The sequence below is a fragment of the Jaculus jaculus genome, chromosome X (genome assembly GCF_020740685.1).
Source record: "Jaculus jaculus isolate mJacJac1 chromosome X, mJacJac1.mat.Y.cur, whole genome shotgun sequence".
Classification (NCBI taxonomy): domain Eukaryota; kingdom Metazoa; phylum Chordata; class Mammalia; order Rodentia; family Dipodidae; genus Jaculus; species Jaculus jaculus.
This window is the reverse complement of record NC_059125.1, coordinates 71,987,153-72,012,531: the sequence shown is the minus strand read 5'-3', so window position 1 is coordinate 72,012,531 and position 25,379 is coordinate 71,987,153. Positions and strand designations below refer to the sequence as shown.

The 25,379-nt window shown below is 41.3% G+C and overlaps 1 protein-coding gene and 1 non-coding gene across 2 annotated transcripts in view; one reads left to right on the top strand and one right to left on the bottom strand.

Annotated features, from left to right (window-relative positions):
• Positions 1–3,016: 3,016 nt before the first annotated feature.
• LOC123456848 lies at positions 3,017–3,123 on the bottom strand. Its single transcript, XR_006634723.1, has one exon. It is a non-coding gene; the product is annotated as a U6 spliceosomal RNA (small nuclear RNA).
• Positions 3,124–9,874: 6,751 nt separating this feature from the next.
• Positions 9,875–25,379, top strand: part of Brwd3 (bromodomain and WD repeat domain containing 3) — a 162,077-nt gene continuing 146,572 nt past the window's right edge. Inside the window, exons 1-4 of the mRNA XM_004669595.3 lie at positions 9,875–10,096; positions 10,228–10,286; positions 10,476–10,505; positions 10,918–10,977. Of these exons, the coding sequence (XP_004669652.1) occupies positions 10,066–10,096; positions 10,228–10,286; positions 10,476–10,505; positions 10,918–10,977 (180 nt within the window). The 5' untranslated portion in view covers positions 9,875–10,065. The remainder of the gene's footprint in view (positions 10,097–10,227; positions 10,287–10,475; positions 10,506–10,917; positions 10,978–25,379) is intronic.

Here is a 25,379-nt window from a genome sequence, read left to right as displayed (position 1 = left end):
TGGCCTTAAACTCAATGCATTTCTCCTACCTCTGCCTCCTGAGTGTTGGGATTAAAGGTGTGCGCCACCATACCTAGCTTCTTTTTAATTTTTAAAAATATTTGTTATTTATTTTTATATTTATTTATTAATTAGTTTATTTTGTTTTTTTTTCCAGGTAGGACTTTGCTTTAGTCCAGGCTGACCTGGAATTCACTATGTAGTCTTAGGGTGACCTCCAGCTCACAGCGATCCTCCTACCTCTGCCTCCTGAGTGTTGGGATTAAAGGCATGTGCCACCATACCCTGCTAATTATTATTCTTTTGGTTTTTCAAGGTAGGGTATTACTATAGTCCAGGCTGACCTGGAATTCACTACATAGTCTCAGCCTGGATTAGAACTAACAGCAATTCTCTACTTCAGCCTCCCAAGTGCTGGGATTAAAGGTGTGTATCACCATGCCATGCTTTCTTTATTTTATATTTCAGTTATATTCTTTCTTATGAGTGACTAATACTCCAATTCTAAATGAAGCAAGAAATTTGAAATTTGTCAACTGCTTCATACACACTAACAGATTCAATAAGTAGAACCTCTGTGGGAAATCATTTATAAGTTGACTACATTCCTGAAATGGCTGTACTCCAATCCAAAGTCTGCCAGCTGTTTCTGGAGGCAGAAGAAATCAGGGCACAAGGCTTGAATCATGGGGAAAGACTTTAGGAAACCAATATACCATGTGATTTACTCACATACTCATTGTCTATCATTAGTCAATTTATATTTTCTCATTTTGTGGTAAAAATACTCAACAAAAGCAGTTTAACAGAGAAAGGATTGATTTTGGCTCATGGTTTCAGAGGGTCTCAGTCCTTCACAGTTGCCAAGTGAGATGTGACTAGGAGGAAGTTTGGCATGTTCCTTTTTTTTTCATGTGACATGAACTATCATTTTTTTTATAATTTAAAAATTTTTATTAACATTTTCCATGATTATAAAAAAATATCCCATGGCAATTCCCTCCCTCCCCACCCCCACACTTTCCCCTTTGAAATTCCATTCTCCATCACATTACCTCCCCATATCAATCACTGTACTTACATATATACAATATCAACCTATTAAGTACCCTCCTCCCTTCCTTTCTCTTCCCTTTATGTCTCCTTTTTAACTTACTGGCCTCTGCTACCAAGTATTTTCCTTCTCACGCAGAAGCCCAATCATCTGTAGCTAGGATCCACATATGAGAGAGAACATGTGGCGCTTGGCTTTCTGGGCCTGGGTTACCTCACTTAGAATAATCCTTACCAGGTCCATCCATTTTTCTGCAAATTTCATAACTTCATTTTTCTTTACCGCTGAGTAGAGCTCCATTGTATGAATGTGCCACATCTTCATTATCCACTCATCAGTTGAGGGACATCTAGGCTGGTTCCATTTCCCAGATATTATAATTTTTTTAATTATTTATTTATTTATTTATTTAAGAGTGACACACATAGAGAGAAAGACAGATAGAGGGAGAGAGAGAGAATGGGCGCGCCAGGGCTTCCAGCCTCTGCAAACGAACTGCAGACACGTGCGCCCCTTTGTGCATCTGGCTAATGTGGGACCTGGGGAACCGAGCCTCGAACCGGGGTCCTTAGGCTTCACAGGCAAGCGCTTAACCGCTAAGCCATCTCTCCAGCCTCATTTCCCAGATATTATAAATTGAGCAGCTATAAACATGGCTGAGCACATACTTCTAAGGAAATGAGATGAGTCCTTTGGATATATGCCTAGGAATGCTATAGCTGGGTCATATGGTAGATCAATCTTTAGCTGTTTTAGGAACCTCCACACTGTTTTCCACAATGGCTGGACCAGATTGCATTCCCACCAGCAGTGTAGAAGGGTTCCTCTTTTTCCACATCCCCACCAACATTTATGATCATTTGTTTTCATGATGGTGGCCAATCTGACAGGAGTGAGATGGAATCTCAATGTAGTTTTAATCTGCATTTCCCTGATGACTAGTGATGTAGAACATTTTTTTAGATGCTTATATGCCATTCATATTTCCTCCTTTGAGAACTCTCTATTTAGCTCCATAGCCCATTTTTTGATTGGCTTGTTTGATTCCTTATTATTTAACTGTTTGAGTTCTTTGTATATCCTAGATATTAATCCTCTATCAGATATATAGCTGGCGAAGATTTTTTCCCATTCTGTAGGTTGCCTCTTTGCTTTATTCACTGTGTCCTTTGCAGTGCAAAATCTTTGTAATTTCATGAGGTCCCAGTGATTAATCTGTGGTTTTATTGCCTGAGCAATTGGGGTTGTATTCAGAAAGTCTTTGCCAAGACCAATATGTTGAAGGGTTTCCCCTACTTTTTCCTCTAGCAGTTTCAAAGTTTCCGGTCTGATGTTAAGGTCTTTAATCCATTTGGACTTAATTCTTGTGCATGGTGAGAGAGTAGAATCTATTTTCATCCTTCTGCAGATATATATCCAGTTTTCCCAACACCATTTGCTGAAGAGGCTGTCTCTTCTCCAATGAGTACTTTTGGCATTTTTATCGAATACCAGGTGGCTATAGCTACCTGGGCTCACATCTGGGTCCTCTATTCTGTTCCATTGATCTACATGTCTGTTTTTGTGCCAGTACTATGCTGTTTTTGTTACTATGGCTCTGTAGTATAGGTTAAAATCAGGTATGGTGATACCACCAGCCTTATTTTTGTTGGCATGTTCCTTTTGAGGAGGAGGATGAAATAGTCTTGAATTGATTGCAATAAATGACCTATTCTAAACACATGATATGCATACAGTTGAAGAGATGTCATGTTTTATGAATAGATAATTATTAGTTTTTGCCCTTTTGAAACAGGGTCTTTCTATGTAGTCTTAGGTGACCTGAACTCACTGTGTTGACTAGGCTGGCTTCAAACATGTAGCAATTCTCCTGCCTCAGCCTCCTCTGTGCTTCTGGGATTAGAGGTGTAAGCTATCTCACCTGGCTACATATTGTTTATACATTTTTATTTTATTTTATTTTTGAATATAGAATGCTTCATGAATGTGCATGTCATCTTTGTGCAGGGGCCATGCTAATCATCTCTGTATAATTCCAATTTTAGTATATGTGCTGTCAAAGTGAGTATAGTTTTGTGTTTTCAATGCAGTGTCTCACTGTAGCCCCTGCAGACCTGGAATTTACTCTGAAGCCCCAGGATGGCTTCAAACTCCTCCTTGGCCATCCTCCTACCTCAGCCTCCTGAGTGCTGCAATTAAAGGCATGCACCACCATGCCTGGCTTTTTTCCATCTTATTTTTGTTTGTGTGTGTGTATATATGTATCACATTTTATTTATCTGTTCTTGTTGAGATGGGCATTGGTGTGTAGCAGTTTCCCCCCAAACTAAAATATTGAATTGAAACATTCCCTCCAGAAACTCAGGAGAAAGCTGAAAGTTAACCCCTCCCAAGGTTATGGAAACAGTTTACAACTTCTGGAGAGAGGCTGGAGAAGGGAGACTCTGACCAGCTGAGCTCCAGAGGGTTGTTCAGTGGATTCCGGAGATGTAGCTTCCATGGGCAATCACCTATGCTGAGGTGGGCTTTTCTGTGATGCAGCTGCCTTTGAGTCAGTCATGTATACTCTGTAAGCAATCCCTCAACCATGTTTGGTAGGTCACCTCAAAAATCTCATTGGTGGGGTACACCAGCCACTCTCTAATTGGATGAGAGGCCCACTCCACAGGAGGGAATACATGCCTGGTACTGAAAACCTGGTCAAAAGCATATGGGAAAGTTATGATCCCTAGGGTTATAATGCCTGCTGTTGTCCAGTTAAATGCATATATTATGCTCACCAAACTGCCCTATAAGCACTTTTCTTAACATTCATACCCATACACTAATACTACTGTTACTTTTGGTTAGAAAAGCTTCTCTTGTTACATGGTGGTAACCACTGAGATGTCTCAAAAGGCACCACAATGCTGAGAAGTGACAGGAGTGTTCAGCATTGAAGCATCTCTATCACACTTTCCAAGGTTCAGGATCCATTATGGAAGAGGTGGTGGTGGAAAGAATATAAGAGCCAAAGGAAAGGTATGTCTCATCACAAAATGGCCTGGATATCCATGACCTCACAATGCCTGGTACTACCTACACAAGATCCCCATAATAGGAGGAAAAAATGATGACATCAAGATAAAAGAGAGACTAATTGAGAGGGGTATGGAATATGGTGGAGGGTGGATTTGTAAAGGGGAAAGTAGGGGAGGTGAGGGAATTATCATGGTTTATTGTCTATAATTATGGAAGTTATCAATAAAAAAGTTAAAAAATCTCATTGGTTCACCAAAATTGGTTTTGGTGCAATTGTACTATGTTCTGTCATCTGGGCCCTATCTGAGGTGAATAAACTGTTTGCTCCACCACCGGAAAATTTTCATGTAACCAGCTGATTCTATAATCGACTCTCAGTGCTAAAGAAAATGTGGGTATGCAGGTATATGTTTTATGCTGACTTTGATTTACTCAGATATATACTCAAGAGTGGTATAGCTGAGCCATCTCTGCAACCCCTACTTTTTACTATGGTCTCAGTAACTTGCCTACAAAGGCTCAAAGTATTCTGTACACCGGGTAGGCCTTGAACTAGTCTCAGCCTCCTGTGTAGTTTCTATTAAATGCCTGAAGCACCAGGCCTAGCTCCAGCTCCTTTCTTCTTCCCACTTTTTTTCCTCTCCCTCCTCCTACCTCCCACTTCTTTCATAGGGTCTCTTATATCCTATTCTGACCTTGAAACTCACTGCTGCAAGGATGACCTTTAATTTCTCATTCTCTTGACTCCATGTCCCAAGTGTGCTATGATTACAGGCATATGCTATCACACCCACTTTATGTGGTGCTAGGGATCAAACCCATGGCTTTGTGCATGCTATACAAGCACTCTACCAACTGAGGTACAGCCCTAATACCCACTTTTTAATTTTTTGAGGTAGGGTTTCACTCTACCTCAGGCTGACCTGGAATTCACTATGTAGTCTCATGGTGACCTCAAACTCACAGTAATCCTCCTACCTCTGCCTCCCAAGTGGTGGGATGTAATGCGTGTGCCACCTTGCCCAGCCCCAAGTCCCACTTACAGATGGTTTCTGTTGTAGTTAGCTCCTCATTGCTGGGAAGAACATCCAACCAGACAGTTTATGGAGGAAGAGATTTATTGAAGGCTTATAGAGTGCAGGGGATCACTGTCAATGGTGAAAGAATCTAAACACCACCAAGACCAAGTACAAACCACCAGAGCGCAACCTTCTCTCTCCATATCTTTGGACTGGAATAAAGATCTGCTCCTAATCACACTTTAGGACTGGGCCCTAGGATCCACCCCAGTAACATCTCCTCCAGCCTAGCTTCTGGAGACCCAAGTTACAAGCTTAATTTTAATAAAACACCTGAGTCTATGGGGCCATACATTTACCCTATTACACTATCACATCAAAATTAGCACAGCGTTACATAGCTCAGGCTGGCCTTGAACTCACTAGATGAGGATGGCCTTGAACTCCTGATCTCCCTGCTTATATGTCCTGAGTGCTGGGACTAGAGGGTTATGGCTACTTGTTTACATGATTATTCTTTTTTACACAGGTCTCATTATGTGGCCCAAACTCTGTTCTAACTCAAGATTCTTGTGCTTTAGTCTTCAGAGTGCTACGATTATAGGAAGGGCCCTTGGTTTTTCTCTTTTAATTTTACCCAAACAGATACAGAAGTGATCACTGCAATAATAATGCAACATATATTTTGAAAGACGATGCAGCTGGTGGCGCATGCCTTTAATTCTAGCACTTGGGAGGCAGAGGTAGGAGGATTACTGTGAGTTCAAGGCACCCTGAGAATACAGAGTGAATTTCAGGTCAGCCTAGACTAGAGTGAAAATCTACCTCAAAAACCCAAAAATAAATAAACAAGTAAAAATAAAAATAACTGGCCAGGAGTGGTTGTGTACACCTTTAGTCACAATGCTTGGGAAGCAGAGGTAATAGGATTGCTGGGAGTTTGAGGCTATCTTGGGACTACAGAGTGAATTCCAGGTCAGCCTGGGCTACAGCAAGACCCTACCTCAAAAACAAACAAACAAACAAAAATAAATAAATAAAACCCAGATGTGATGGCACAGGCCTTTAATCCCAGCAATTGGGAGGTAAAGGTAGGAGGTTCACTGTGAGTTCCAGGCAAGCCTGAAACTACAGAGTTCCAGGTCAGCCTGGGCTAGAGTCCTACCTCAAAATAATTAAAAAAAAAAAAAAAAAAAAAAAACAGAAAAATCTTTACTGTCAACATGGCAAGTATTACTTATTTTTACAATTTATTTTAAAAATATTTTTATTTATGTGCAAGCAAAGAGACAGAGAGAGAGAGACAGAGAGAGAATGGGTATGCCAAGGCCTCTAGCCACTGCAACCAAACTGTAGATCCATGTGCCACTTTTGTGCATTTGGCTTTATGTGGGTACTGGAGGATCAACCTCGGGTTGTTAGGCTTTGCAGGCAAGCATCTTAACTGTTGAGCCATCTCTCCAGCCCTTAAAAAATTTGCATATATTTTTTGGTTTTCTGAGGTAGGGTCTCACTCTAGCTCAGGCTGACCTGGAATTCACTACATAGTCTCAGGGTGGCCTCAAACTCACAGCAATCTTCCTACCTCTGTCTCCCAAGTACTGGGATTAAAGGCATGCACCACCATGCCTGGCTTTTTTATTTTAATTAGTCTCATTCTAGTCCAGGCTGACCTGGAACTCACTACGTAGTCTCAGGGTGGCCTCAAACTCACAGCAATCCTCTTACCTCACTCTCCAGAGTGCTTGGATTAAAGGCGTGCATCACCATGCCAGGTTTACACTAGTTGATTTTATTGTATGTATGATGAGGATAATAATGTAACCTATTTTCTAGGGTTATAAGTATTTAATAAGGTACAATATATAAACTACTTAGTTGATGGAAATGGCTTCATAAAGTTCAATTTTTAATTATCTTCAAATTATACAAATTACGCACACACACACACACACACACACACACATATATACATATATTATTGAGATAGGCTATCATTTTGCAATATTTTGTTCTAGACTTTAACATCTTTTCATAATGTAATTTTTCCGGGAGCAGTATTATAAATACTAGTACCACATTACCCAAGATAAAGTTATCATTTCAAAATTGTATCATATTATTACTTCCCAAAGAAAATAAAATGAGCAGAGAATTAGTCAAGCTAGGCTAAGTGTATTCCAGCTTCACAGAATTCTAAACCCATTGTGACAAATGATTGGAGTCTGAACCAGCAGGTTAAATTACTGCTACAACTCCAAATTTGGAAGATGAACCTCAACTTTATGAATTTATATATATACATAAATAGTATACACAATTCAAACAGCATTTCTATTATCAGTTTTAGCCCGTTTTGTTTTGGTCAAAGTGTGGATTGGGAACAGGATGTTAAAGGAAATTAGGAAAGTGAAGTGAACCGGTTTACTGTGTGTCAATTATTATACAAATCCTTTGATCACTGAAGATTTAAGTAATCAAATACTGAAAGTCACTTCTGAGCTGAGTTGGGATTACATATTAAAACTAATGTAGCTTTAGATCCAGAAAACAATGTTGCAAGCTGGCTTGGAGGGTCATGCCTGTAATACTAGCACCACTGAGGCTGAGGCAGGAGGGTAGCAAGAGATAGAGGCTCTCCTGGGCTGTATGGTGAGTTCAAGCGTAATCTGGGATTAAAAAGTGAATTTCAAGGGCTGGAGAGATGGTTTAGCGGCTAAGTGCTTGCCTGTGAAGCCTGAGGACCCCGGTTCGAGGCTTGATTCCCTAGGACCCACATTAGCCAGATGCACAAGGGGGCGCACGTGTCTGGAGTTTGTCTGCAGTGGCTGGTGGTCCGGGTATGCCCATTCTCTCTCTGCCTCTTTCTCTCTCTCTGACTGTTGCTCTCAAATAAATAAATACAAATAATTAAAAAAAATAAATCAATGAATACATAGATAACTGATAGTTGAAAAGATATGGCATTCTCTTTAAAAAAAAAAAAAGTGAATTTCAGATGGGCGTGGAGGTGCACGCCTTTAATCCCAGCACTAGGGAGGCAGAGGTAGGAGGATCACCATGAGCTCCAGGCCACCCAGAGACTACTTAGTGAATTCCAGGTCAATCTGAGCCAGAGTGAGACCCTACCTGGAAACACACACACACACACACAAAACAAAAACAAACAACCAAAAATGTGAATTGCTGTTTCACCACAAATTTCTTCTCTTTCATATCCAAGTTTCTATGGATATGTGATACTATTTAAAATCTTTGGTTACTATATTTTGGCAGTATTTGAAAACAATAAAATTATCCTACAGTAATGGGACACATATAGCTTGTCGAACTCTCAGAAGGGAGAAACTACTTTATGGCTGAATGTGACTTTCTCATGCAATATGTAACTGAATTAGGGGGCATTTTAATTAGTCTTTTTAAAAATTTATTTATTTGAGAGCAACAGACAGAGATAGAAAGAGGCAGATGGACAGAGATTGGGTGCGCCAGGGCCTCCGGCCACTGCAAACGAACTCCAGACGCGTGCATGTCCTTGTGCATCTGGCTAACGTGGGTCCTGGGGAATCGAACCTCAAACCAGGGTTCTTAGACTTCACAGGCAAGCGCTTAACCGCTAAGCCATCTCTCCAGCCCTAAAGTAGTTTGTTTGTGGTTTTTTTTTTTGTAAGAATTTCATCCTTGAACACTGGGCTGGTTAAGTACAGCATTTTCATTTGTTTCAAAAATTGTTTGATGTCGGGCGTGGTGGCATACGCCTTTAATCCCAGCACTCGCGAGGCAGAGGAAGGAGGATAGCCATGAGTTCACGACCTCCCTGAGACAACATAGTGAGTTCTAGGTCACCCTGAGTTATAATGAGACCCTACCTCGGAAACACACACACACACACACACACACACACACAATTGTTTGAGCCGCGAGTGGTGACACACGCCTTTAATCCCAGCACTCGGGAGGCAGAGGAAGGAGGATAGCCGTGAGTTCAAGACCTCCCTGAGACAACATAGTGAGTTCTAGGTCACCCTGAGTTAGAATGAGACCCTACCTCAGAAACACACACACACACACACACACACAAAATTATATTTGAGCCAGGAGTGGTGGCGCACGCCTTTAATCCCAGCACTCTGGAGGCAGAGGTAGGAGGATCTCCGAGAGTTCAAGGCCAGCCTGAGACTACATAGTGAACTCCAGGTCAGCCTGGGCCAGAGTGAGATCCTACCTCGAAAAACAAAACAAAACAAAACAAAACAAAACAAAAAAAAGGAAAAAAAATCATGTTTCCCTCCCTTGGGCATAAATTGAAACCTTTTAGCAGCTAGTTTCCTTTGGGGGGGAGCAAAACAAACAAAAACAAATCGTTTTTGTTACTTTAGGAGGTAGCTAAATCCGTTCCTGGTAAATTCAAGATTACACGGAGTGTAAAGGTCCTCCACCGGAAAGGGTCGACTGCCCTGACAGGAAGGGTTAGCGAAGCTGGAGCTTGCTGACGCCAACGCCACCACAGAGTTTTACAGAGGTTGCCAGAGCGTCCACAGGCATTTAGCACCTCTTCCTCCTTCCCGGAGCGGTAGCTAGGCAACCGGAGGCTCCGTGCGAGAGCTGTAGCTAGGCGACCGAGTTAGCGCCTCTGTCGGCGAACAGTAGCATGACAGGCTTGTCTCACCATTTTCACCCTCCTCTCTCTCCACCCCTTTTGCCCCCGCCCACCCCTCCGCGACTTCGGCTCCTCCCTCTTCTTCTCTCTCTTGCTCTCCTTCCTCCTCCGCCTCCTCAGCTCTAGGGCTAGAATATCTATGGGTCGAAACGTGATGCGATGAATCCAAGAGAGACCGAAACTGGGACGAGGAGTGCGGCGGAAGCGGCGGGACTCCCAAGCATGGGGGCTTCACCACAATAGAGGTTGCGCCTCCACCCGCCCCCGCCAACCCCTCCGGAGCGAAGCCCCCAAATCCCTTCGGGAAAAGGATGGCGGCGGCACCTACTCAGATCGAAGCCGGTGGGTAGCTGTGTCCGGGGACTAAGGGGATGGGGGCTCAGTGCGACGGCTGTCAGTTTTTCTTTTTTATTTAAGCTTCAATTTCTCTTCCTTACCTCCCTCTCCACGTCTCCCCCCCCACCCTTCTTCAGAGCTGTATTACCTGATCGCTAGGTTCTTGCAGTCCGGACCCTGTAACAAATCTGCTCAGGTGAGAGGGAGAAGGATATCTGTGAGTCTTGGGGAATGGTCCCAATTGGGAAATCGAGGCAGCGGGTGAGGGTGAGGGAAAGGCCGGCCTTGAATAGTCCTGCCGTCAGCGCCTGGGTTCCAAGTGGGAAGGGAGGATCGGGTTGGTGCCCTGAGCTGTTTCTCATATCTGTGTTTCCCTTCTGCTCAGGTGCTAGTGCAGGAGCTCGAGGAGCATCAGGTACGGAGCCCCTTTGGGAAGGGGAGGGGAGGGTTGGGGCGAGAATCGACGCAGGGAGGGCAAGTCAGAAGTGAAGGGTAGAGGCCGGGAGGGAGGCTTCGATCTGGCACCCTTAGCTGTTGTCACCAGGGTGAACCGGTTTCTCTCCTCCAAAGGGGCGGACAACGCAGTGGTCTTAACTCGCTCCCTCTTTATTCCTGCGGGAGGTGGTTTTTCATGCTTTCTTTCCCCTTGGCCTCCCCCCCCCCCCCGCCAACATACACTGAGGCAGTAGCTACTGGGACTACAGAAATTAAAAAAAAAAAAAAACGCGAAAGGGACGAGGACCTGGACCCCGGTTGTGTTCCGTTGCTGGGGAGCAGAGGCTTTGCCTTCACCGCCCCCCCATCTTTTCTTTTCCTCTGGCCCCCAGCTTATTCCGCGCCGCTTAGACTGGGAGGGGAAGGAGCACCGAAGAAGCTTCGAGGATCTGGTTAGTAAACTTTATTTCAACTTAACCCAACTCTTTCTCCACTCCCTCCCCACCTTGTGCCCCCCACCCGCCCTGACCCTGCAGCCAACTCGGCTCCCGAGCTCGGTGTTCAGTCTGAGAACGACTGCCCCTTCCCCCTCCCGCGAGTCGGGGAAAGGGTACCTTGCCCTCCCCTGGTCTCGATGCTTTCCTTCTGAAAACTTTGGAGAATGTGCGTTCATTACAGGAGGTGCTGTGTTGTGTATTATGAATATGTTACAAACATCGGGGAAGGCCCATTGTAGGGGGAAAAGGGACAGAAACCAGGGGGTTATCTTGGGGCACGTACCAAGGACTGACGCTGGCCAATGACAGCGTTGGTAACAGCACGGAGTTCCGGATTAGTGGAAGAAAACTGGTTTCTGGTTGGTCCTGGCTTGAAATACGGGAACTGAGGCCAGGCTTGCTTTTTTTTTTTTTTTCTCTCCTCTCCTCTTTCTCTTTTTTCTGTTTCTTTCTTTCTTTCCTTTTTTTTTAATTTTAATTTTTTTTTAGAGGGGAGGGTAGAAGGGGAGCTGACGGACCGGGATCGAGGAAAACGACACAAATAAAAATAATAAGGACCCCTGAGCGAATTGCAAGATTTATATAATGGGCCACCGAATAAAAACATCGCTGGATATCTCAGATCTTAGAAAATAGCTCATTAAATAAATCATCAGTAAATTGCATTTGTATAAATGTATTTTTCACCAATAAAAATTAGATTATGACCTTTAAGAGAGTAGGCGAAAAGGGAGTTGGGGATTAGGAGACAACAATGGGCATATTTGAAATTAGAAAATACTTTACTTAAAGACTAAAGCATTTGGCTTGACTTTCTTCTGCAAATATAATTCCTAGTCTAAATGCACCTTCTGTTTGGCACTGACACAAAAAAGATCACCCTTTATATTCTGGCGAGTATATTATGAAGTTCTATTAGCCACAGATGTAAAATTTATAATTATATGATAATAAAAACAGAAAGAGGTGATACTGAAATCTAAATTCAGTTGTCTTTTCTCCAAACAAGATACAAATGAAAAAAATCAGACAAAGTTAAAGGAACTTGGACCTAAATATTAAAACAAAATTGCTTGCTAAAAAAAATTAGTTAAATCCTTTTGGTTTTTATTTTAGCATTTCTTTGTATTTGTTTCAAGAATGAGGTTATGTTAATTATTATCCATTTTATTTTTTTTTTACATTTTGTAAATCACAAAATGTTATAATTGTGTAAGGGTCATGGTGCAGTCTACTATTATTGGTAATTTCTCAGACAAAACAAGTTATTTTTGAATAACTATTATGTCACTTAATTTTTAGTAAGTTTGTTGTTGGCTGTAAGTCCTGTTTGCACCCCAGAAGGCAAAATCAAAGTGCCTATTAATGTATGTGGGAATGAAAATAGTTTTAATAGTGATGTATAGAGAAAACGTTTTTGTTTACATTTCTTTCTTTACAGGCAATAGAGGTATGCAGGTAGATTATTGTTAAGCAAGTGTCAAGAGGTGACTTACAAGGAAAAATATTTTTAACACCAACTCCATGGGTCATTGAGTAATTAAGAATTGTCTCCTCATCACACATTAAAAAACAACAGTTTACTAATCTTTAAATTGTAAAGGCAAAGTTTTTTTTTTTTTTTTGTTTTTTGCTTTTGGAGGCAGGGTCTCATTCTAGTCCAGGCTGACCTGGAGTTCACTATGTAGTCTCAGGGTGGCCTCATACTCAGGGTGACCTCCTACCTCTGCCTCCCAAGTGCTAGGGTTAAAGGCATGTGCCACCATGCCCCGCTAAATTGTAAAGGCAAAGTTTTGCTTTTTGGTTTTTTGAGTTAGGGTCTTGCTGGAGCCTTGGTTGGCCATGAACTCAGCAGTTTTCCTACCTCAGTCTCCTGAGTTCTGGGATTAAAGGCATGAGTCACCACACCTGGGACCAATAAAGGCAAGGTTTTACCAAGTTGCAATCAATGTCTATTTTAACCTTTATATTTTTTGACTTATTACTTTTACATGACTTGTAATTGAATAATTATCATTTTAATGATTAAAACATTAAATAAGTTGCATTTAAAGATGCTATGATTTAACTCCCAATTACCAGTTAAACATTTGTATTACTTTGAGGTTTTCATTATTTTTGCATAGTTAGGAGGTGGTCTTTTTCTGCTCCTTCCCTCTCCAAATAAGTTTTTGGACTTTATTCTCTAAACTGGATTTATGAGGTAAAAGGAGCTCTTCAGTTTTATAGCTATTGTTATATATTGAAGCTTGCTTTTCAGAAAATTGTGCCAATTTATAATGCCAGCATCTAGTGACTTAGTGTTTTTTTTAAAGCTTTAAATCTTTGGTGGCTTTAATAGGCAAGAATATTTCTGAGTTGATTTAGATAGAGTCCATTATTAATGAGGTTTACTTAACTCTAATCCAGTATATTTTATTTTTATTTATTTTTATTTTTAATTTTTATTAACATTTTCCATGATTATAAAAAAAAATCCCATGGTAATTCCCTCCCCCCCCCATACTTTCATATATATATTTTGCTTTTTCAAGGTAGGGTCTCACTCTAGTTCAGGCTGACCTGGATTCACTATGTAGTCTCAGGGTGGTCTTGAATTCACAGCAATCCTCCTACCTCTGCCTCCCACCCAAGGGCTGGGATTAAAGGCATGCACCACCACGTCTGGCTTCAGTACATTTTGTTTTTAATTCAGTTTTTGTTTGTGTGTGTATTGTAGGTGTGTATGCATGTTGTTACATGTGTGAGCATATTTGTGTGTGTGTAGGCTAGTATATTATACTCAGATATGCTGTCCACCTCTTTTTTGTGGTTTTTCACTATGTAGTCTCAGGGTGGCCTCCAACTCACTGCAATTCTCCTACCTCTGCTTATGGAGTGCTAGGATTAAAGGCGTGTACCACCACGCCCAACTTTGTCCACCTCTTTTTGAGACAGGGTCTATCATTGGTCTGGAAGTCTCCAATTAAGTTATACTGCCTTGCCAAGGGGCTCTGGTGGGTCTTCCTGCCTCTGTCTCCCCAGCACTGGCATTCAGGGAGGCTCTGCAGTTAAATACTTATTGGGAATGAGCTCATATCTTAATGCTCGAAAATGCAAGCACTTTACCAATTGAGCTATCATCTTTCCAGCATATATTTTTAATTAAAATGACTTGTTTGTGTGTGTGTGTGTGTGTGTGTGTGAGTGCGCGCGCACACATGCATGTGTAAGGGGCCTCTTGCTGCTGTAAATGAACACAAAAATTGTGTACCACTTTTTGCATCAGGTTGATGTGGATGACTTGGGAATTGAATCCAGAGCCTCACATTGTGCAGGCGAGTGTGTTTAACTGCAGAGCCATCTTCCCAGCTCTTCTCTCTTCTTTTAATTTTTTAAAATATTTTTGTTTATTTTTATTTATTTGAGAGTGACAGAGAGAGAAAGAGGCAGAGAGAGAGAGAGAGAGAGAGAGATAGAATGGGCACACCAGGGCCTCCAGCCACTGCAAACAAACTCCAGACGCATGTGCCCCATTGTGCATCTGGTTAACGTGGGTCCTGGGGAATTGAGCCTTGAACCAGCATTCTTAGGCTTCATAGGCAAGCGCTTAACTGCTAAGCCATCCCTCCAGCCCAATTTTTTTTTTTTTGAGGTAGGGTTTCAGTCTAGCTCAGGCTGGCCTGAAATTCACTGCGTAGACTCAGGGTGGCTTTGAACTCACGACAATCCTCCTACCTCTGCCTCCTGAGTGCTGGGATTAAAGGTGTGCACCACCATGCCCAGCTAATTTTTCAAAATATATTTTATTTATTAAAATTATTTGTACTTTTTTTTGAGAGAGAGAATAGGTACATCAGGACGTTCAGCCACTGCAAACGAACTCCAGATAAATGTACCACCTTGTGCATCTGGCTTATGTGGGTCCTGGGGAATCAAACTTGGGTCCTTTGGCTGTGCAGGCAAACATCTTTTTTTTTTAAATTTTTTTTTGTTCACTATTTATTTATTTATTTGAGAGCGACAGACATAGAGAGAAAGACAGATAGAGGGAGAGAGAGAATGGGCGCGCCAGGGCTTCCAGCCTCTGCAAACGAACTCCAGACGCGTGTGCCCCCTTGTGCATCTGGCTAACGTGGGACCTGGGGAACCGAGCCTCGAACCGGGGTTCTTAGGCTTCACAGGCAAGCGCTTAACCAGCCCCAGGCAAACATCTTAACGAATGAACCAGCTCTCCAGCTCTATTTTATTTATTTACTTATTTAAGAGAGAAAGAGGCAGATGAGAGAAAGGGAGGGAGGGGAATGGGTGCACCAGGGCCTCTAGCCACTGCATACAAATTCTAGATGCATCTGTCTTACATGGGTCCTGGGGAATTGAACCTGGGTCCTTAGGCTTCACAGGCAAGTGCTTTAACCACTAGTCCATCTCTCTAGCCCTTTAATTTTTATTATTGAGGTAGGGTCTCACTCTAGCTCAGACTAATCTGTAATTCACTCTGTAGTCTCAGGCTGGCCTCAAACTCAGTGATCCTCCTACCTCTGCCTCCCTAGGATTAAAAGGAAGTACCACCAGCCAGGTTTTTTTTTTTTTTTTTTTTTTTTAAATCCTAGCCTAGCCTAGCCTGAAACTAGCCAGACTGGACATAAATCTATGATTCTCCTGCCACAACCACCCTAACAGGCATACACCACCATAACTAGACATGGTTCCATGCTAGGAATTAAACCCAAGCTCTTGTGTATGAGCACTATCACTGAGCTATACTCCCAGCCCTTCCTTAAACATTTATGTGCAGAGAAAATTTGTATATTATTTGAACATATGTGTATTTCAGGTGAGCGGTGCACCCTTGTTTTTTTCCCCAATTTTTTTTGGTGTTGCTGTACATTAAACTCAGGACCTTGTACATGCTAGGAAAGAGCTTTACCACTTGGCTACATCCCTTGCCCTGTTTTCTTTCTTTCAGTGTAACTTTTATATTATGTAATATATATGTGTGTGTGTGTATATGTGTGTGTGTGTATATATATGTGTGTGTGTGTATATGTGTGTGTGTGTGTGTGTGTGTGCGTGTGTATACACACACGCACACACACACACATAAATATATAGGTTTTTTGAGGTAGGGTTTTGCTGTAGCTCAGTCTGACCTAGAATTCACTATGTAGTCTTAGGTTGGCCTCCAACTTAACGGCAGTCCTCCTACCTGAGCCGCCAAGTGCTGGGATCAAAGGTGTGCACTCCGCTACTTAATGTTTTTATTTTGTCCATACCTAGAGATCCACTTTTTCAAGGGTTACTAATGGTCTTTTATTCTCCTGATGAATTTCTTTGTTTTGTTTATTGAGGTAGGGTCTTGCTGTGGCCCAGGCTGACCTGGACTTCACTCTGTAGACTTAGGCTGGCCTCACACATAATGATCCTCCTACCTCTGCCTCCACAGTTTTGGAATTAAAGGTGTCTGCCACCACACTAGATCCCTATGGATTTCTTTTTTTTTTTTTTTAATTAAATGAGGATAGTAGTAGCATTAGCTTTAGGATCTTTTGTTTTAATTTTTTGTATATTTTTATTTATTTATTTGAAAGCAACAGAGAAAGAATGAGGGGGGGGGAGAGAGAGAGAATAGGTGTGTCAGGGCCTCCAGCCACTGCAAGCAAACTCCAAACGTGTGCACCCCCTTGTGCATTTGGCTAATGTGGGTCCTGGGGAATTGAGCCTTGAACTGGGTCCTTAGGCTTCATAGGCAAGCACTTAACCGCTAAGACATTTCTCCAACCCCTATGGATTTCTTTATAAGAGAAAATGGGACAGTATTGCATGTGAATTAAATCAGAAGGAAAAGGAATATATAGGTTCAGAGCTCAGTATGCAGAGTTAAATGAATTGGTAGATTCATCAGTTACATCGTTGATTATAGTTGTTTCACATCTGACCTGTAATTTTGAGTTTGCTTCATTGAAGGAGAGATGGAATATTTTTCTTAATGTAGGTAGGTATTAGTTCTGTTATTGGAATGATGAGTTTATGTAATGTGGCTTTTTTGATTTGGCTATATGTATTGATTGAAATTTTGGGAAAGTATTAATAAGTGGTATAATTTTTGTCTGATATTAAATTGTATAACATGCTTACAAACTATCCTTTGGGCATGACAAAGAAAGATTACAAATTCATAATTTCAGAGGTCAAGTATTCAAAACAGGAATATATATATACTCTATGTCAATTTTTTTCAAATATATATTTTCTGTGTTGATATATGTGTTTGTTAGAGAATGATGACTGATTTGAAGAATGAGAGAGAACGGCCACACCAGGACCTCTTGCCATTTTATTGTACAAAGACTCCAGACACATGCACTACTTTGTGCATCTGGGTTTATGTGGATACTGGGGAATTGAACCCTGGGCTAGAAGGCTTGCAACCAAGTGCGTTTACCCACTGAGACATCTCTCCAGCCCAATATTCACATACTAAATTAGAATACTGTAGCTATATATCTATGTACCTGAGACAAAAGTTATGGTGGCACACACCTTTAATCCCAGCACTCTGGCGGCAGAGGGAGGAAGATAGTTGTAAATTCGATGTCAGCCTGAGACTACGTAGTGAATGTGAATTCCATGTCAGCCTGGGCTATAGGGGGACTCCACCTTGGAAAAAAATCCTAGGCCAGGCGTGCTAGCATATGCCTTTAATCCCAGCAAGGCCAAGTTAGGATCACCATGAGTTTGAGGCCAGCCTGAGTCTACATAGTAAATTCTAGGTCAGCCTGGGCTAGAGTGAGACCCTACCTCGAAAACCAACAAATCCCGCATTTGTGTTTGTATGTGTGTGTATGTTTATGTGAGTATATATCTCTATATATATTTGTGTACACAAATGTGAATTGACTGTACTGCGTAGATTGATTTACCAAAAAGAACATTGAAATGTGTTCAAAACTTCAATACTGGTGCTGGAGAGATGGCTTAGCGATTAAGGTGCTTGCCTGCAAAGTCAAAGTTACCCATGTAAAAAGCCAGATTTACAGGGTGGCATATGCATCTGGAATTTGTTTGCAGTGGCTAGTGGCCCTGGTGTGCCTATATTCTCTCTCTGTCTCTCTGTCAAATAAGTAAAATGAATAAATAAATAAAAATTAAAAAAGAAAAAGTTTAAAACTTCTGTAGTTTTTTTAGGGGCTTTTGAGACAAGGTGTCACATAACCATGCTGGCCTCAATCTTATTGTGTAGCTAAACTATACCTCCACCTGCTCAGTACTGTGATTACAATTGTGTGCCACCACACCAAGCTCATTTACTTTTACCTGTTGTAGAACATTAATCTGATTTAGTGTTTTATTGATAATTTAGAATAAAAAGAGTGTATTTATTTTCATTGTGAAAATTACTGACAGGCAACATTTTGTATCTCTCCTTCTGAAAGTACTGTAAAACTAAGCATATATGACATGTTTAGGAGTTTATGTTAAAATATAACATTCTTTGGTGTGTGTTGCATAAGCGTGGAGACAGACATGTGCTCCCTATGCACATGCTGTGGAGAACAGAGTAGAAGTCAGGTGTCCTCCTCCTCCATCTCTCTTCTGTTTTGCTTTCTTGAGACTGAGTTTCTCATGGAACCTAGAACTGCTGTTTTTGGTCAGACTGGGTGACCAGCAAGCCTCAATGATTCTGTTAACTCCACCCCACTCAGGAGTGTGGTAATAGGTGTGTGCAGTCGTACCTGACATTTTACATGGGTTCTAGGGATTGAACTTCTGTCCTCATTTACTTGTTTAATGGGGAATTGAGCCCAGGCCATGAGGCTTTGCAAGCAAGCACCTTTTCCTTTTTTTTTTTAAATGGACAACTTCTGTGACTGTAAAAAATATTCCATGGTATTTCCCTCCCTGCCTTCACTTTCTCATTTGAAACTCACTCTCCATCATGCCCCCCCCCCAATTCACTTTTTTATTTTGATGTCATGATCTTTTCCTCCTATTATGGTCTTGTGTAGGTAGTGTCAGGCACTGTGAGGTCATGGATATCCAGGCCATTTTTTGTCTGGAGGAGCATGCTGTAAGGAGTCCTACCCTTCCTTTGGCTCTGACATTCTTTCCGGCACCTCTTCTGCCATGGACCCTGAGCCTGGGAAGGTGTGAGAGAGATATTTCGGTGCTGAGCACTCCTGTGTCACTTCCTAGCACCATGGTGCCTTCTGAGTCAACCCAAGGTCACTGCCATCTGAAAAGAGAAGGTTCTCCACCAAAAGTGAGAGTAGCATTAATTTATGGGTATGACATTAAGAGAAGTGCTTACTGGGCAGTTTGATAAGCATAGTATATACATTTAGCCAGACATCAGCAGATGTTACACCCCTAGGGCTCATGACTACCCCTGTTTTAAGTTTTCAGTTTCAGGGATGTATTCCCTCCCATGGAGTGGGCCTCCAGTCCAATTAGAGGGCAGTTGGCTTCCACCATGACAGATGTTCCACTATTGCATCCATTGGCTCATTTGGCCTGGCTGGCCAAATATAAAGCTTACTGTGTCCACTGAATTGCATGCAGCATGGCTTTTTTCCAGCTTTCTGTCAGCTGGTCTGTATGGAGGAGGTTATTGCCTCAGCTCCAGCAGGATTTCTCAGTGACCTTGCAGCCCAAGTATGTGGAGTCTTCAGAAATAGGGTCTTACCATGTATTCCTGGTGGGAAACCAAGGGCCTAGGCAATGGCCTATAATGTTTTGGGGGCATCAGAGACCTCCCTGGCCAACAACTCACTGGAAGGTATCTCATCCCTGGCACTGAAAATTTTCTAGCAACAATCTATGGCTCCTGAGGATTCCATTGTCCAAAAACGTAGGTTTCCATATGATTTATTTATATCCTCTTAGATTTTGATTAGCCCTTCCTCCACCTTTCCTTTATTCAATCTCTTGCCTGACCACACTTAGGCCTTTTCACCCCCATTAATCTCTTCTTCTATTTACATATATACAATACCATCGTATTAAGTTTTCCCTCCCTCCCTTTCTCTTCCCTTTACATTTCCTTTCTAGCTTACTGGCCTCTGCTATTGCGTTTTCTTCCTATTCACACAGAAGTCCAATCATTTGTAGCTTGGATCTACCTATGACAGAGAACATGCGACATTTGGCTTTCCGGACCTGGGTTACCTCACTTAGTATAATCCTTTCCAGATCCATTATTTTCCTGCAAATTTTATAACTTCATTTTTCTTTACCATTGAGTAGAACTCCATTGTGTAAATGTGCCACATCTTCATTATCTACTCATCAGTTGAGGGACATGTAGGCTTATTCGTTTTCTAGCTATTGTGAATAGAGTGGCAATAAACATGGTTGAGCAAGTATCTCTATGGTTTAGTTTTTTGAGGTAGGGTTTCCCTTTGGCCCAGGATGACCTGAAATTTACTATGTAATGTCGGAGTGGCCTCAAATTTATGGTGATCCTCCTACCTCTGCCTTCCCAAGTGCTGGTATTAAAGGCATGTGCCACCACTCCTGGCTAGAATAAGCACCTTTAACCCCTGAACCATCTCTCCAGTGTCTCCCATTGTTTTTTTTTTTTAATTTTTGTTTATTTATTTTATTTGAGAGTGACAGAGGGAGAGAGAAAGGCGGGGGGGGGGGGCAGGGAGAGAATGGGTGCGCCAGGGCCTCCAGCCACTGCAAACGATCTCCAGATACGAGCTTCCCCTTGTGCATCTGGCTAATGTGGGTCCTGGGGAATGGAGCCTCGAACCGGGGTCCTTAGGCTTCACAGGCAAGTGTTTAACCGCTAAGCCATCTCTCTAGCCCTTGTTTTGGTTTTTTGAGGTATGGTCTTCACTCTAGTTCAGGCTGACCTAGAATTTACTATGTAGTCTCAGGGGTGGTTTACGACTCAGAGATCCTCCTACCTTGGCCTCCTAGGTGCTGGGATTAAAGGCATGTACCACCATGCCCCGCCCATATTTTGCTTCTTAAAGCCTGGGCATTCTGTAGTCCAGGGTGATCTCAAACATGCTGTTACTGAGTCTAACTTTGAATTTCAGATTCTCCCCCACCTCTAGAATACTGAGGTTATAGGAGTGTCCCAACACTCATGTTTTGTTTTCTTTTAACGTTTTTATTTTCTTATTTATTAGCAATCAGGGAAGGTTTTTCTTTTGTTTGTTTTGAGGCAGGATCTAATACTAGCCTGACTGATGTGGAATTCACTCTGCAGCCAAGGTTGATCTCTAGCACAAGGTGATTCTCCTACCTCAGCTACTGGTGCTGGGATTAAAGGAGTGAACCATTACACTCTCTTTTTGTTTGTCTCTGCAGCCTCTCACTCCCTTTCCATTAAATCCTTCTTTTCCAGTTCATCCCTCCTACTGTGACACGTTTTTGTACTCCTCCATCATCCATGATACTATGTTGATGGGCCCAACAGTTTATTTTTATTTTTTCTTTTCTCATATGCCCAATATTAAATAGTTTTTCTACAGATCATGACAACCACTGTAAAGACATAATTGCAACTGTCAGCAGCAGCAGCATCCCAAAGCTCTTCTCCCCATCCTTTGGCTTTCCACTGCTCTTTTTTTTTTTTTTTTTTAGTTTTTTTTCTTGAAAATGTCATAATTATTTTCTTTTTTTGTTTGTTTGTTTCAAGGTAGGGTCTCACTCTAGCCCAGGCTGACCTGGAATTCATTATGTAGTCTTAGGCTGGCCTCTTAACTCACAGTGATTCACCTACCTCTGCCTCCCAGAGTTCTGGGATTAAAGGTATATGTCACCACACACAGCTTCCTCTGTTGGTTTTATGTGGCGTTGGGGATCAAGCTCAGGGCTTTATGCTTGCTAAGCAAGAGCTCTACTAAGTTACATTCCCAATTCAATTTTCCAGAATTTGAAGTAATGAGGGAGGGTTTTGACATGGTTATTATTCATGAAGTTTGATTTGGGCATTTTCTTTGTTTGCTTTTTAGTTGAGTATTATTGACAGCATGATAGAATTAATTTTTTTATTTATTTACTTATTTATTGTCAGTATGAATTTTTTTCTTTTTTTATTTTTATTAGCATTTTCCATGATTATAAACAAATATCCCATGGTTATTCCCTCCCCCCCACACTTCCCCTTTGAAATTCCATTCTCCATCATATTACCTCCACATCACAATCATTGTACTTACATATATACAATATCAACCTATTAAGTACTCTCTTCCTTTCCTTTCTCTTCCCTTTATGTCTCCTTTTTAACTTACTGGCCTCTGCTACTAAGAATTTTCCTTCTCACACAGAAGCCCAATCATCTGTAGCTAGAATCCACATATGAGAGAGAACATGTGGCGCTTGGCTTTCTGAGCCTGGGTTACCTCACTTAGTATAATCCTTTCCAGGTCCATCCATTTTTCTGCAAATTTCATAACTTCATTTTTCTCTACCGCTGAGTAGAACTCCATTGTATGAATGTGCCACATCTTCATTATCCACTCATCAGTTGAGGGACATCTAGGCTGGTTCCATTTCCCAGCTATTATAAATTGAGCAGCAATAGACATGGTTGAGCACGTACTTCTAAGGAAATGAGATGATCCCTTCAGATATATGCCTAGGAGTGCTGTAGCTGGGTCATGTGGTAGATCAATCTTTAGCTGTTTTAGGAACCTCCACACTGTTTTCCACAATGGCTGGACCAGATTCCATTCCCACCAGCAGTGTAGAAGGGTCCCTCTTTTTCCACATCCCCGCCAACATTTATGATCATTTGTTTTCATGATGGTGGCCAATCTGACAGGAGTGAGATGGAATCTCAATGTAGTTTTAATCTGCATTTCCCTGATGACTAGTGACGTAGAACATTTTTTAGATGCTTATATTTGTATTTCTTCCTTTGAGAATGCTCTATTTATCTCCATAGCCCATTTTTTGATTGGCTTGTTTGATTCCTTATTATTTAACTTTTTGAGTTCTTTGTATATCCTAGATATTAATCCTCTATCAGATATATAGCTGGCGAAGATTTTTTCCCATTCTGTAGGTTGCCTCTTTGCTTTATTCACTGTGTCCTTTGCAGTGCAAAATCTTTGTAATTTCATGAGGTCCCAGTGATTAATCTGTGGTTTTATTGCCTGAGCAATTGGGGTTGTATTCAGAAAGTCTTTGCCAAGACCAATATGTTGAAGGGTTTCCCCTACTTTTTCCTCTAGCAGTTTCAGAGTTTCAGGGATAGAATTAAATTTGCTTCTTCCAATTTACCTGGTAGATGATTTAAACAATTACAGATGCCCTTTCATTTGTGGTGAGCCTATTGAATTGTTGGCTATTTTATTGGTTCCCCCCAACCCCCATTGGATCTGTAAGTGGATCAGCAAATATCTCTTTTTCTCTCTGTGTGTGCATGTGTGTTTTTGAAAGAACATTTTTTTTCTGTGTTTTCCAGGCATGGTCTCTAGCTCAGGGTGACCAAAAATTTACTATGTAGTCTAAAAGTAGCCTTGAACTCACAACAATCCTCCTACCTCTGCCTTCCAAGTGCTGGGATTAAAGGCATGTGCCACCGTGAATGGTGAAAGAACATTTTTTGTTAATATTTACTTTTTTATATTGAAATGATGGCTTAAGTTTTTTTTTTTTTTCTTTTTCGTGGTAGGGTCTCATTCTAGCTTAGGATGACCTGGAAATCCCTCTGTAGTCTTAGGGTGGCCTCAAACTCATGGCAATGCTCCTACCTCTGCCTTCCAAGTGCTGGGATTAAAGGCATGTGCCACCATGAATGGTGAAAGAACAATTTTTGTTAATACTTTTTTATATTGAAATGATGGCCTATTTATTTATTTATTTATTTGCTTTTTTTGTGGTAGGGTCTCATTCTAGCTCAGGATGACCTGCAAATCACTCTGTAGTCTCAGGGTGGCCTCGAACTCATGGCAATGTTCCTACTTCTGCCTCCCAAATGTTGGGATTAAAGACGTGTGCCAGCATGCCTGGCTTTAAAAATTTTTTTAAAGACATGTTCTCAAGATTTTAAAGCCATTTTAAGAGGATTTTTTTTTAAGACTGAACCAAAGCTATAACTACTTTTTTTCATATGTTCATCTACTTGTTTTTGAACATTTCCAGTGTTTCTGTAATATCTGTTGTAATGAGCCTCTGGGATTTTTTTAAAATTATTTATTTATTTGGGGGAGGGAGAGAATGGTCACGCCAGGGCCTCTAGCCACTGCAAATGAACCCCAGATGCATGTACCACCTTGTGCATCTTGCTTGTGTGGGACCTGGAGAATTGAACCCATGTCTTTAGGCTTTGCAGGTATGTGCCTTAACTGCTCAGCCATCTCTCCTGCCCTGTAACTACTTTTATATATAGTAGATATTTTTATATTTGTTAGCATTCTTTTCAAGACAGCGTCTCAGGGAACCCAAAGTTGTTTTGAATTTTTATGTTGCCAAGAATGGCCTTCAATTTCTTTCTCTCTCTCTCTTTTTCTTTCTTTCTTAAATATTTACTTATTTGAGAGAGAGAGAATATGGGTTTGTTAGTCCACTAGCCATTATAAATGTACTCCAGACACATGTGCCACCATGTGCATTTGGCTTATGTGGGTATTGGGGAATGGAACCTGTGTCCTTAGGCTTTATAGACAAGTGCTAAGCATTCAATTTCTGATCCTCTTGATTCAACTTCACTAGTGCTAGGATTATAGGTGTGTGCCACCACACCTGGATTTGTGCAGTACTGAGGATCCAACTCAGGGCTCTCTGCATGATAAGCAGACACACTACCAACTGAGCTACATTCTTAGCACTTTTCATACATAGAATTGAAAACAGTAATTAGCAATTATATTTAGAGTAACATAGATTGAGTTACCTTCATTGTACACAAAATACTTGAAGTAATTTAATGCAATTAAAAAGTAAGCTTTGCCAAGAGTGGTGGTGCACACCTTTAATCACAGCACTTGGGAGGTAGAGGTAGGAGGATTGCTGCGAGTTTGAGGCCATCCTGAGAATACAGAGTTAATTCTAGGTCAGCCAGAGCTAGAGTGAGACCCTACCTTGAAAAACCAAAAAAAAAAAAAAAAGTAAGCTTTTATTCATACTATGTTCACTATTGTCTTTAAAAAGAGCACATGAACATATGATGATAAATGATGATCACTATAAGAATTTGAGCCTTCAAATAAAATATTTACGCTTAAAAATGTTTTTACAGCTGGATGTAGTGACACATACCTATAATCCCAACACTTAATTGTAATCTCTGAAGTTTGGTGGGGGATTACTGTTAGCTCAAGGCCATCCTGATTTTTGTAGTGGATACTAGGCCATCCAGAGATACACGGTGAAACTATGTCTCAACAAAACGAAAACAAATATACCAAAAA